This window comes from Eulemur rufifrons, chromosome 15, assembly GCF_041146395.1.
Source record: "Eulemur rufifrons isolate Redbay chromosome 15, OSU_ERuf_1, whole genome shotgun sequence".
In the NCBI taxonomy this organism is placed as follows: Eukaryota; Metazoa; Chordata; class Mammalia; order Primates; family Lemuridae; genus Eulemur; species Eulemur rufifrons.
In genome coordinates this window covers 73,054,213-73,068,583 of record NC_090997.1, presented here as the reverse complement: position 1 = coordinate 73,068,583, position 14,371 = coordinate 73,054,213, and the positions used below count along the sequence as shown (strand labels likewise).

The 14,371-nt window shown below is 38.6% G+C and overlaps 1 protein-coding gene across 2 annotated transcripts in view; it reads right to left on the bottom strand.

The window, feature by feature from the left end:
* The window catches only part of HSF2 (heat shock transcription factor 2), a 32,941-nt gene extending 18,966 nt beyond the window's left edge, over positions 1-13,975 (bottom strand). Inside the window, exons 1-3 of one of the 2 annotated variants that reach the window (XM_069487956.1) lie at positions 13,703-13,975; positions 356-464; positions 70-197 (exon numbers count right to left, since the gene is read on the bottom strand). In XM_069487956.1, coding sequence (XP_069344057.1) covers positions 70-197; positions 356-464; positions 13,703-13,795 — 330 coding nt within the window. In that variant the 5' untranslated portion in view covers positions 13,796-13,975. The remainder of the gene's footprint in view (positions 1-69; positions 198-355; positions 465-13,702) is intronic. The other variant, XM_069487955.1, reaches the window with a different exon arrangement.
* Positions 13,976-14,371: the final 396 nt, after the last annotated feature.

The following is a 14,371-nucleotide window of genomic DNA, read 5'->3' as shown; positions in this document are numbered from 1 at the left end:
ATCTTTGCCAAGCATACTCCATGTCCATACTCTAACATGAGATGTTAGTTCACGTTAACAGTAACTCACCTTCCTTTTAATGTTCTCCAACAAGTCATCCTGGCCTTGTTTGAAGTAAGGATGCTGAAATTCAACAGGACCATCTCTTTCCTGTTTTACAATTCCAGAGTCAATGTGTACTACTTTGCGAAAACCATCTGAAAAAGATTCAAAATTCAAATGACTAAAATAGGCAAGAGTGAAAAATTAGTGGTGTTTGTATGGAATATATTTTCCTTTATCAACCTAATGAGAAAAAAATGGTTTAACTGGTGATTGATAACAGCACTCCAAAAAAACTGCTGTCCATACTCACACATATTCAGTTGCCTCACAAAGCTTGCCATGTTATTGTGCTTGAAATATTTGGGAAGAATTTCTTTTGCAAATCTTTGCTCATCCAAGACTAAAAAACTTTGGCCATTCTGGAAAAAAAAAAAAAACAGAAAAGATCAACTATTTAAGATTATCTGAAACATCATGGTGAGAGTGAGAGAGACAGAGACAGAGAGAGAGAAATACTCAAAAACTCTGTTGGGTAATTCTTCCACGATACCTTCAGACAAACATTCCATTCTTGATAATGGCAAGAAGAAACAAACTGCACTTAAGTGCCAAATTGCAATTAAAAGCTTTTTGATGTCAACCTCAAAAGTTTAGGAATGTATCTCAAACCAAAAGCCACATCATATTCTATAATGAAATATTAGGAGAATGTCTATTAATGCAGAAATGAGAAAAAAAATACAGTATATAGCCAGCATAATCATTTAACATTGTTTTAAAGCTAATGCAATTAGACAAAAAAAAAGACAAATTTTGAGAGGAAGTAGCATTTATAATTAGTTGCAGTAGACATAATTATATCCTTGTGCAATAAGTTGAAAAACTGTAAGAATTCAGTAAGATATATGATTATTAAATTAATATTAAAAGCCACTAGTGTTTTTCTACACAAAAAAATAAACAATTGGAAACTTACTACAAAAATACAGTAACCAAGACAGCACGGTACTGGCATAAAGACAGACCTACAGATCAATGGAATAAAATAGAGAGCCCAGAAATAAATCCTGCCAAAGGATTTTTGACAAGAGTGTCAAGACTATTCAATGAGGAAATGACAATCTTTTCAACAAACGGTGTGGGGAAAACTAAATATCCACATGCAAAAGATAAGTTGGACCATTACCTGACATCATACAAAAAAACTAACTTAAAATGGATCAAAGACCTAAACATAAGAGCTAAAACTATACAAATGTTAGAGGAAGAGCTTCATGATCTTGGATTTGACAATGATTTCATGGCTATAACACCAAAAGTATAAGCAACAAAAGCAAAAATAGACAAATAGCACTACAAAAATCTAAGAACTTTTGTGCAAAGAACACTATCAACAGAGTGAAAAGGAAACCCTCAGAATGGGAGAAAAGATATGTGAATCATATATCTGATAAGGGGTTAATATTCAAAATATATATAAAACTCCTACAATTCAAAAACAACCAACCTGATAAAAAAAATTAGGCAAGGACTTGAGTAGACATTTCTCCAAAGAAGATATACAAATGACCAATAAGCACATGAAGATATGGTCAATATCATTATTCATTAGGAAAATGAAAATGAAAACCACAATGAGATACCACTTCACATCCATTAGTTTGCTTATCATCAAAAACCCACAAAACAGTGTTGCAAGGATGTGGAGAAACTGGAATCTTTGTTCATTAGTGGTAAGAATATAAAATGACATGGCTGCTGTGGAAAACAATATAGTGGCTCTTCAAAAAATTAAACATAGAATTACCAAATAATCCAGCAATTCTAGTTCTGGATACGTATTCAAAACAACCGAAAGCAGGGATTTGACCAGATATTTCTACCCCATGTTCACAGCAGCACTATATTCACAATAGTCAAAAGGTGGAAGCAACCTAAGTGTCCATCGACACATGGCAATATGTATGGATAAACAAAATGTGGTATAATATATATATATAGACACACAATGCAGTATTATTCTACCTTAAGAAAAAAAAGAAAATTCTGCCACAAGCTACAACACGGATGAACCTTGAAGATATTACACTAAGTGAAATAAGCCAGTCACAAAAGGATAAATACTGTATAATTTATATGAGGTATCTAGAACTTCATAGAGATAGAAAGTAGAATGGTGGTTGTTGGGGGTTAGAGGAGAGGTGTTCGAAGTTATTGTCTTATGGGTACAAAGTTTCAGTTTGGAAAGATGAAAAACATTCTGGCATGAATGGTGGTGATGGCTACATAAAAACTATTAAGTAAATGCACTTAATGCTGCTGAACAGTACATTTAAAAATGGCTAAAATGATTAATGTTATGTTATGTATATTTTACCACAATTTAGAAAAACAATTTGAAACTAAAATGGAATAAAAGCTCCCAAGAATAACAGAAAAATGTTAAGTACCTAAATAATAGAAAAACGTTAAGTATCTAAAAATAAATTTTTTAAAATATACAGGATCTTTAAGAAAATATTAAAGCTACAGAGGTATATAAGGAAGACAAATGCAGTACTGTAAAGCTGTCAATTCTCCCCAAATTAACCAATGTATTACATTCTCTCAATTAAAAAATATTTTTGGAATAGAGATGGTGATGCTATCACAACCAAATATTCAGTACTTAGGTTCATTTGTAAAAATACTTACATAATTGAAAACACTGGTGAAGAGAGTGTTAACCCTACTCTACACAGATGATAAAATTCTTTCTCTCTTTCTTCCTTTTTTTTTTTGACAGAGTCTCACTCTACAGTCCTGGATAAAGTGCAGTGGCACAATCATAACTCACTGTAGCCTGGAACTCCTGGGTTTAAGAGATCCCTGCCTCAGCCTCCTGAAAAAGTGGGCTACAGGGGTGCACCACCACACCTGGCTAATTTTTTTTTAATTTTTTTGTAGAAATGGGGTCTTGCTATGTTGCCCAGGCTGGTCTCGAACTCCTGGCTTCAAGTGATCTTCCCACCTCAGCCTCCCAAAGTCCTACAATTACAGGCATGAACCACTGCACCTGGCCCAGATAAAATTATAGTGTTTACAAGAGTTTGGTACTGAAGAAAGAATAATTAAAGAGACGAATGGACAAACTAGTGAGGACAGAAGCAGCAGCAAATCTATTTGAGAATTTAGCAGGTAATAAATAAAGACAGCATTCAAATGGGGGGGATCAGAATGGAGAAAGATTATTTAAAAAACTTTCCATTTGGGAGGAAAAAAACAAAAGCTCAATGTTACCTCACTCTTTACAACCAAGCTTTTGGAAACATGACATACTAAACCTGGAAGACATACAGATAAAAATAAATTTATCCATGGAAACTGCTAGCTTCCCACCCTATCTCCATTCTCTTCTACTTTCTTAGTAATAGAAACACAATCTTGTTTGATGAAAAACTCAATGTAAAATTTAGAAAAGGCCTAGTCTTATTCATAATTGAAGAAAAATACAGCAAAACAAATAACAATTTTCCCTTACTAGACTGGCAAAACTTAAAATGTCTGATAACCAGTACTTTCAAAATTAAAAATGCATGCATTTTTCTCTACCTTAACTTTCCCGGTTACACTTTATTTCTCTCTCAATCTACCCATTTGTCTTTTCCTTAAATGCAAAATTTAACAATTTTTAAATCCCCCTTCTCCAATTCATTCACTTAACTCTCACTAAAAACTGGTTTTGGTTTCCCTCACTATTGAAATCGGCTTTCTAAAACGTCAAATGACAAAATCAATACCCTCTTTTTAGTCTTTATCTTCCTACACCTCTCCATGGCATTTCATTTGGTACTATTAACAATCCCCTCCCTCAATGTTCTACTCTCGGGGCTTTGATGCTATAGGCTATTGGGTCTCTTACCTCTCATACTTACTTTCTATTTTCTTCCACCTATCGAATAAGAGGTAGGTGTGTTTCTTAGGTTTCTATCCTTGATCATGGTGCCATTTATATTCTTTCCTTAGACAATCTCATCCACACCAGTGTATCTTATTATTGACTTTATTTTCTATGATGATTATAACATCTATATTTCTGCCCCTAACCATCTCAAATTTCACTTGAATTTATACTTATTAACACTTTGACACAATGTTCTTTAACTTAATATGTTTTCAACCCATTTCTTTTTTTTTTTTTTTTTTTTTTATTTTATTTTTTTTTGTTGAGACAGAGTCTCACTTTGTTGCCCAGGCTAGAGTGAGTGCCGTGGCGTCAGCTTAGCTCACAGCAACCTCAGACTCCTCGGCTTAAGCGATCCTACTGCCTCAGCCTCCCGAGTAGCTGGGACTACAGGCATGCGCCACCATGCCCGGCTAATTTTTTCTATATAGATTTTTAGTCGTCCATATAATGTCTTTCTATTTTTAGTAGAGACGGGGTCTCGCTCAGGCTGGTCTCGAACTCCTGACCTTGAGCGATCCACCCGCCTCGGCCTCCCAGAGTGCTAGGATTACAGGCGTGAGCCACCGCGCCCGGCCCCCATTTCTTTATTTCAAATCCATTACCCACTCCACCAAAGTCAACCTTTTCTTGTATCCTCCATTCCGGCAAGACCCTTCCCCACTGAGTTTGATGTCAACAAAGAGATAAGTTAAAAACTCTCAATTCTAACAGCCAGTAACTTAAGGGTGAAACATTAAAAAACTTTCCCTTTAAAATTAAGAACGGAAGAATCCCATGATCACTGCTACTATTCACCATCCTGAGGTCTTAGTCACTGCAAAGAAAGAAAAACTGCATTCACAGGTTCTGAAAGGAAGAAGAAAACTGTCATTCACAAATACTATGGGTGTACACTCAGAGAACTCAAATCAGTAAAATGACCTGCTCATTTGTTTATTATCAACATACAAAATTACTTATATTTCTAATTACCAGCAACAGCTAGAAATGTATTATTAAATAAAGGATACCACTTACAACTTCTATACGATACCTTGGAAGAAATCTAACAAAGTTGTGCAAGATCTAATAACAAAAAATTATAAAATTTTATTAAACAAAATGAATTTAGAAATATGCCTTGTTCATGTCAATATTAAATATCTATTTTCCTTAATTTGATTTATAGTTTCAATGTAATTCCAATAAAAATCTAACAAGCTTTTTTTTAAATGGAACTTTATTTTAGATCAACAATAGTCAAGACACTTCTGACGAATGGGTTGCCCTACCAAAAGACTTTTTCTAAAGCTACAGTAATTAAGAGAGTACAATATAGGCACAGGATAAATTGTCCAATTAAACAGAATAGAGAATCCAGAAACCAAACCATAATATCTATTATGGGCTGAATGTTTGTGTTCCCCCGAAATTCACATGTTGAAGCCCTCATCCCCAATATGATAGTATTTGGAGGTAGGGACTTTAGGAGGTAATTAGGTTTGGAAGAGGTCATTAACATGGGACCCCCATGATAGGTTTAAATGTCCTTATAATAAGAGAAAGAGAGACCAGAACTCTTTTTCTGTCTACCTGCCACAGGAGAACACAGGGAGAAGGTGGATCTACAAACCGGGGAGAGCCCTAACCAAGGAACTGAACTGTCTAGTATCTTCATCTTGGCTTTCTCAATCTCTAGAACTGTAAGAAATAAATTCCTGTTGTTTGTATTTTGTTATGACAGCCCAACAGACTAAGACAATATCTATGTGTAATTGTGACATAAGAAGTGGCAATATAGATCATTGGGAAAAAGAGGAACTATTCAATAAAGGTACTAGACAACTAAATATTATGTGTAAAATAGTAAAATGGGATCCTTCAAACCACATGCAAAAATCAACTCCACATGGATTCAAGACTTATGTATGAAATGCAAATCTTTAAAAATTTCAGAAGATGGGCCGGGCGCGGTGGCTCACGCCTGTAATCCTAGCACTCTGGGAGGCCGAGGCGGGTGGATTGCTCAAGGTCAGGAGTTCGAGACCAGCCTGAGCGAGACCCCGTCTCTACTAAAAAATAGAAAGACATTATATGGACACCTAAAAATCTATATAGAAAAAATTAGCCGGGCATAGTGGCGCATGCCTGTAGTCCCAGCTACTCGGGAGGCTGAGGCAGTAGGATCGCTTAAGCCCAGGAGTTTGAGGTTGCTGTGAGCTAAGCTGACGCCACGGCACTCACTCTAGCCTGGGCAACAGAGTGAGACTCTGTCTCAACAAAAAAAAAAAAAAAAAAAAAAAAAAATTTCAGAAGATGGAAAAGTATGTTTCTCTACTTAGGGGAAAACAATCTGAAGAAACCAAAAACATGAACCACAAGACTGACTGATATATTTAATTACATTAAAATTAAGAACTTCTCATCAAAAAAGGTAAAAGGATAAGCCACAAACTGGGAGAAGATATATGCAACACATATACTCAGAAAAATGGATATACAGAATATACAAGGAATTCCTAAAAATAATCAAAGACCAACAGAAAAAATGGGCAAAACAAACATTTCACAAAAAAGGAAACACAAATGGCCAAAAAACATGACAAGGTTTTAGAACTCAATAGTCAGGAAAATATAAATTAAAACCTTATTAACACTTTACATCCACTAGACTGGTAAAAATTAAAATGAATAATAATATCCAGTTTTGAAGAAGAGGTAGATTAAAAGAAAATCTCATACATGGCTAACAGGAGAATAAGCTAATTTGATCTCTTTGGAAAACAATTTGCATTATTTTAAGGTTAAACATTTCATACCCTGTTTTCCAGCAACTCATGTGGATATATAGACCCTAGAGAAACTCTGCTTATATACACCAGGAGAGGTATATAAGAATATTCATAACAGCACATGATACAGTTGATCATCTCTTTCTTGAACTATTTTCTTTCACTAATTTCTGTGACCTCACGCCCTTGATTTTCCTCCTTTCTTGCTGTTCCTTCTCAGTCTCCTTTGCTGGCTTTTCCTTATCTTCATCTCTCTAAAAGTTGGAATACTTCATCTTTTAATTCCTTCTATCTTCATGCATCTTTCCAGATGATTTCATTCAGTCCTATGGCTTTACCAGGCACAAGCTCCAAACTCCACCCTGAATGCCAAAGTCCCATAGTCAACAACCTATTCAACATTTCCACTTGGACATACTGGAGTGTGGAAGTCAGTCAGCTATTTAGAAATATTCCTACTCTTCCTAGCGCTGCACTTTCCCACCCCTTTTGAAATTAGGTGTGGCCATATGAAATAAGCATGGTCAATCAAATCTAAGCAAAATGAAACAATTTCCAAATGATACTAGAGATCCATTTTACTCTCAAAGTTATTACAACCAAACAGAATCCCCAACCTACATTTCTCTTATCCTTCCCTATCTCACAAATGGATTCATCCTGTTGCTCAGGCTAAATCTATGAGTCACTCTTAATTCTTTCATGTCCCTCCTCTAACTACAGCCAATTCATCAGCAAGTCCTACAGCCTTGCCTTCAAAGCAGGTATCAAAGCTGACTATCTCTCACCACCAAAGCTGACCACTTCTCACCACCTCTACTGCTACTATCCTAGTCTCAGCCACCACTATTTTCAATACCATACTGGAAAACTGTGTTGGTCTTCTAATTGGTCCAATCTCTATACCACAGTCCTAAGGTCTGCTATACCATTTGCTCCTGCCTACCTCCCTGCCTTCACTATCCTGTTCTCTAAAGATACTCCAATCACATGGGCCTTCTTGTTTCCTTGAACATGCCATATTCAAGGCCTTTACATCTGCCATTCCCCTTTGTCTGGCCCACTTAGCTAATCATTCAGGTCTCTGCTCAAACATCACCTCCTCAGAGAGGCTTTTCTCATCACCCTACCTAAAATACCCACAAAACCAGTCACTTTACATGACAGTTATCATTTTATTGTTCCAAATTCATTCTTCACTGTCTGCTATACAAACATGGAGTTAAGTCCCTTAAATACCTTTTTCTAGCTGCCATGATGTTAAGCTGTGTAAGTAGGGAATACTAGAGAGATATTACAAGAGGAAAGAGTTCTCCTTCCTGGCTATGTCCCCTTAGCAGGCTCCTGCAGTGTAAGCAGGTTCCCTAGCACCTAGCTCTTGCAATGCTGACAAGAATGGTGATCAGGAGCACTCAAAGGCCAGCAGCTTTCCCTGGCACTCCCTCTCCTTTGGGAGGTCTCAAAACAGAGCATCTCTAGCAAGACATCTCATCATGAACAGCTTTCTAGGGTACTCTAGAGCAGATGCTGACAAGCTTTTTCTTAATGAGTCAGATAGTTAATAATATAGGCTTGCAGATCATAACATTTTAACTCTATTTTTGTAGTGAAAAAGCAGCCACAGACGATATGTTAAGTAGTCTGGGCACTGCTGTGTTCCAATTAAACTTTATTTATAAAACAGACGGCTAGCACATTGGCTATAGTTTGCCAACCCTTGTCCTAGAGGGCATATTTCCCGCAAATTCTGAAGACTGGGTTTCAAGTAAGTTCCACCAGTGCACCACCAGTGACTTCTCTGCCATTCAGTGAGACATAGCCATACTCTCTCCAACAAGCTCAGGATCTTAGCCTTAAGGAAAAGGGATCATACTTGGGTACTCCATCTCAGCCTTATCTGTAGTAGCTGCTTCTGTAATTACTCCTATACTCTTTAGAGTTTTCTTTACTCCAATTTCCCTGATATAATTAGTAATTCTATTGAAGTTTTACTGTTGAAAATACCTGGGGGTTCTGTCTTCTGTCTAGACCCTAACAGATATACTCTCTGCTTACCCTACTTTATTTTCTTTACGGTACTTATCACTGACTGAAATTATTTGTGTTTGCTTTTTTTTTTTTTTAAAGACAGGGTCTCACTCTGTCACCCAGGCTAAAGTGCAGTGGCCTGATCACAGCTCACTGTAACCTCAGCCTCCTGGGCTCAAGCAATCCTCCCACCTTAGCCCACCAAGTAGCCAGGACTACAGGTACACACCACCATGCCAAGCTAACGTTTTTTATTTTTGATTTTTTGTACAGACTGGATCTCCCTATGTTGCTCAGCCTGGCCTCAAACTCCTAGGCTCAAGTGATCCTCCCACCTCAGCCTCTTGAGTAGCTGAGAACACAGGCTGGCATCACCACATCCAACTTGTGTTTGTTTACTTTTTATTTAACAGTTTTTACCACTAGAATGTAAACTCCAAGAAAGCAGGAATTTTGATTCATAATTGAGTGAATTCCTAGTATCTAACACATTGTGAAGTCATAACATATTCACAACAAATATTTGTGACTGACTAAATGAATCTTTGGCCAAATGGACCAAATTATAGTTTTAGAATTTCGACTCTTTGATTATATCAAATGGAGATGAATGTCTCTTGCTCATACCTGTGCTTCCTTTCACATACTCCCACTTATACACTTCACTAGTATCATTCCATATCTGTGCTTATGGTGTTCCTTCAGTCTCCACCCTAACATTAGTAAGTAACTTCTTTGTGTGCAAAAATTCCACCTTACTGCCATTTAAACCTGTGAAAGACTCAAGCAATACAACACAGAACTCTCCCTAAACATTTTACAAGGGACAGAAAGCTACTAGAGTGGAGGGGGAGAGATTCGTTTCTCTGTAAACTTTTCCCACAAATGCTGACAAGATTCCAAAGAGTAGTAACAGCTCTTACTGTCCAAGTTAACCTTTTTGCACTTTCGGTTTAGAACAGCAGTCCCCAACCTTTTGGGCACCAGGGACCAGTTTCATGGAAGACAATTTTTCCATGGAACTTGCTGGGGTGATGCCAGCAATGAGGGGTTGTAAATACAGATGAAGCTTCCCTTGCTCACATGCCACTCACCTTTTGCTGCACAGCCCAGTTTCTAACAGGCCACGGACTGGGACCGGGACTGGTTGGGGACTGCAAGTTTAGAACACTCAAAATACTCCTACTAATAATCTAACACTTCAGATCCATCACTTTAAAACACTTTTCGAATTTGTAACTTTCTTTAACAACCAGTCTGTCATCAACCATTTCTTCTGAGTCTTTAGCTCATTCTCTCTCTTTCAAATAAAAAATACTTGCAAAAGAATCTTTGAATGAATGTTTCAACTTTTCTGCAGGCTCATTGAAGTTGGATTTTACCCCTACCCTGCTACACTTGTAGCCTTTCTTATTTTTATTTTGCAATACTAAAACAATGCAATGGTTGCTGGGATGTTCAAAACAGTATTATTATAGTACGCTGGAAAGTCTAAGGGCCTACTGCTCAAATTCATCCGAAACAGAAAATACTGCAAAAATTCTGTTTTTGCTCCCTCTGCCTCCTATGTCCTATTCATCTCTGCTGATATGAGAGGAATAAAGAAGTACAGATTGTCAAAGGACACAAAAAGGTGGAACAGATAGGTATGAGATCTTTAGCGGAAATCACTTGGTCTTACCAAGCAATCTGAAGAACAGCAACAAAGGTAAAAACACTGACAAAAGAATGACCTTCCAGTTCTTTCCTTCTTTTATAATGCTGCACTTCAACATAAACCGATTATCAAATTTCATTAACAGTAAAGACTGCTCTTCACTATATAGCAAGAACTTCCATTTAACCTCCACAACCTGTCTCTGAATATCAAGTTTCCCCAGTTGTTTCCAAGCCAAACATGTGCCCTCTCTTTAGGACCCTGTTGCATTTAAAATAGTTTTAGGTTGTCCAACAGTACAAACTCTGTCTTTGATTCTGGCAACAAACTCTCTACCAAAGCCAAGAATAGATATATAACAATAGGAAATGCAAAAAAAAAAAAAAAAAAAGAATTTTTTTACCAAGAGATTAAGTGGAAAATGGAAAAACATACAATATTTTTTTAAAGGCACTCTGGACCTAAAGATGTTGCTATTATTTTAGTGTCAATAGCAAATTTAGTATAATTTTGTTGCTCAGAATATTACATTTCTATATTTAATGTTGAGAATGAGGGTACTACTTCACTTTTCAATTTTGTCATATTGCAAGTGTCAAGGAAAACTAAACTTACACGTCTTAGGGATACTAAGCCAAGCTTTCCAAAATGCAGTTGGTACGAGTTTTCTTCCCTTGTCTTACACTCAAGCTAGAGAAATAAATTATTTTCCACCAGTGGAAAAAAAGTGCATAAAAGATTGCCTGGTTCCCAAAACATCTGCTTCTTCTAAAAGTTCTCTGTAAGATTTTCACTCAGATAGTATAAACGTGAAATTAACTCAACAGAAGTACAGCACAACAAGCTTGAAGGAAACCAGAAGCAACCATAAATATAAAAGATAAGGGGAACTTATTTTTGGTTTGTCATCCTAACATCGTTGTTTAATTAAAGTTTTACTTTTCAGTGTTAACACTACTTTTAGAAAAATCTGTGGAGAGCAAAAATAACAGACAGCTGCCCTAAGGAACCAGGCTTAGCCCTAAACACATTTATCCAGAATTGTCCACTAATTTGGGGAAGGTAACATTTTGGTATAAAACTAAATATGGTGCCAATCTGTATTAAGTTTAGTGTTACTGATGGGAGACTGATCCGGGACCTCAGAAATCTCTGGAATCCCATCTCCAATCCTGGCTAGTTGTATAATTATGGATAAGTAACCTGTTCAAACCTCAAATCCTCATCTATATAAGGATGAGGCTAACCTAGATGATCTCTAAGATTCTTTTCAAACATAGTTCTATCTTTATCATTCCCACCACTCCCATTACATTTTTCAGGGATTTCATTCATTCATCAAACATGTATTAAACACCTACTGGGTCTCTGGCACAGACGCTGACCTCAATGAGTTTACATTTTGAGGTTCCATATGCACATGAGAAAATGAGCAGTTAAAACTCAAGCTTAGACTTAATAATGAGATAAATAAGAGTGATTAAGTGGCTTATTTTAGAATTCATAAAATGATGCATTTATGGATCAGTATGAAACTCCACATTTGACACCGCTCAGAAAACAAAAATGTTATTGAAATATTTTGGTTAATGAGTACTTATTATATCTGCCACTGCCATAATATCATTTAATTAAAACCAACTGCCAGCATATTCAGGCACCATTTCTAGGCAGTAAAAACCAGAAGGCTTGTCCAGCCAAAAAGGTACAATAAAGTCGGCTTGGGTGGGGAGAGAATCTCAATCCAATTTCTAACATGAATATGTGGCTGAGTAACAGTCTGTGCTGATCCATCCCTGTCAACTTTTAATCCTTCTGACTGATGAAAAGCATGAGACATCTGTTTATTTTAAGTACATGCTGGTGGCTGGCTTCCTTATTTTCACCTTTCTTTGTACAACTGTACAGAATTCATCAAATGCTTAATATATACACTCACACAATGCCCCCCACCCCTGGGGTAGGGGCCTCATAAGATAACCCAGTTGCCTATATTGACCATATGAAAATTAAATTCTAGAATAAAGTTTTTAAAATAAACAAATGACACTAACACAAGGCAAGATATGAGTACATGAAGTTTTCACTATTATAATGGCATATTTTGTAAAGATAAAAGTAAATAAAACTAAGAGTTCCTACAACAGGAAAGGAACAGAAGAGGAGGAGGAAGAGAGAGAACATTTACTCAGCACTTAACAGGTGCCAGGCACCATTCAGGTAGTTTTTAGTTATTCTTCTCAAGAACTCTACATGTGAAAATATGCCCAAATAGATGATTGTCTACAATAAGAGAAAGGCTTCAAAAAATGATTCCAACAGCCTAGGAGTGTTTTCTAACACGAATGCACTGTTGATGCAAATAATCATTCTGCCTAGAATCTTCACATTTGGAACTAGAAGGTCACCTAGGCAACCCATCCATCTTATGGATGACTCAACTTAAGCCAGACAAGCGAAGGGGCTTGGCTAAGGTCATCCTTGTTTAAGAGATGAGATCAAACCAATAATCAAACCATCCCTATATCACCCTGTTGGAAACTGTTTAGTGAAATTCAGAGATTACTAAATTACTGAACACCTATTATCACTTTTATTATAATAATCATAAAATCCAATTATACAAATGGCCCAGAATCTCCAAAGAATAATTTGCCATTTTCTATGAACCTGCATTTGAACATGTTTGCCTATTTCCCCGATTGCGCTAAAGACCCCAGATGCAAAGCGGGGTGTGTGTGTGCGCGTGTGCGTGTGTGTGTATGTATGTGTATGTATGTGTGTGAGGGGGGTCTTGAGGAGAATCAGGTCACTGAGGTAAAGATTTCTTCTTATAAACCCTGCGCTGACGATCCTGGCCCGGGGCTCCCTGTCCCCTCTGCGATTCGTATAACCCGTGAGTCCGGCGGGAGGACGGAGGATGAGTGTGCAGTAATGTGGCTCCCGCGCCCTCGGCTCCCCTCGCTCCTCCCGGCCGGTTCCGAACGCTGACCCCACCAGATCGGACCGTTACAGGGTTACCAGAGCCGCGGCGCCCCGCGCGGGCCGCCCCTCCCCCACCGCGGCCTGAGGCGAGCGGCGCCGGCCCGGCCCCCGCGGCTCCCGGCGCGAACAATACAGGGGGTCCCCCGCCAGGCCGAACGCCAAGGCACCGCGCCGCGGGCCAGAGAGCGTCGAGCTGCAGGCCGCAAAAGACAACCACGCGGGAGACAGAGAGAGGAGGCGGTCAGTCAGGGCGCTGTGGCCCGACCATACCTGGCTCCAGGTGATGAATTCGTTGGTATGGGTTTCCTCCACAAGCGTCCACAGCTTGCTGAGGAAAGCCGGCACGTTCGAACTCTGCTTCATTGTTAACGCGGCGAAGGGTTTCCAAATTCTACACCCGAACGCGACGATAGCGGTGGTGGCGGCAGCTGCTCCCCGAGAACGCCCACAACGCAGGCGCAGCAGATCTTCGGCCCCGCCCCCCCGCTCCGCCAGGCGCACAGGACGGCCGGGAGGCCCGGCGGCCGCACGTGACGGACAAGTCGCTGTGCTCCGCCCGTGCGCAGTGGTCCCGCGCCGATCCCGTTCCTGGCCAATCCCAGGGACAGACCGCAGGACAGAGAAAAGCGATTGGATGCTGCAGACATGGAGGGGTGGGAGCAGAAGGGAGCGCTGCCATCTCATTCGCTGTTTGTACAGGAGCTTTCACAGTAGCGGCTCAGGAGACTGTGTTTGGTTGTTTCACGTGGAAACGGCTTAGTGTTTCTTGGTTGTGGCTGGGATGTTACAAAAAATCTTCAGGGTCCTTTGAGTCATACGTTTGGCAGGCAATGTGTGGTTTGCACTGGTCTACAGAAAGGAATAATTCACATAGCGGAAAAAAATTAGCTTTCAATCATGGTTTGGTAGGCCCCAAAATAAAACTGTCTTAAAAATAAA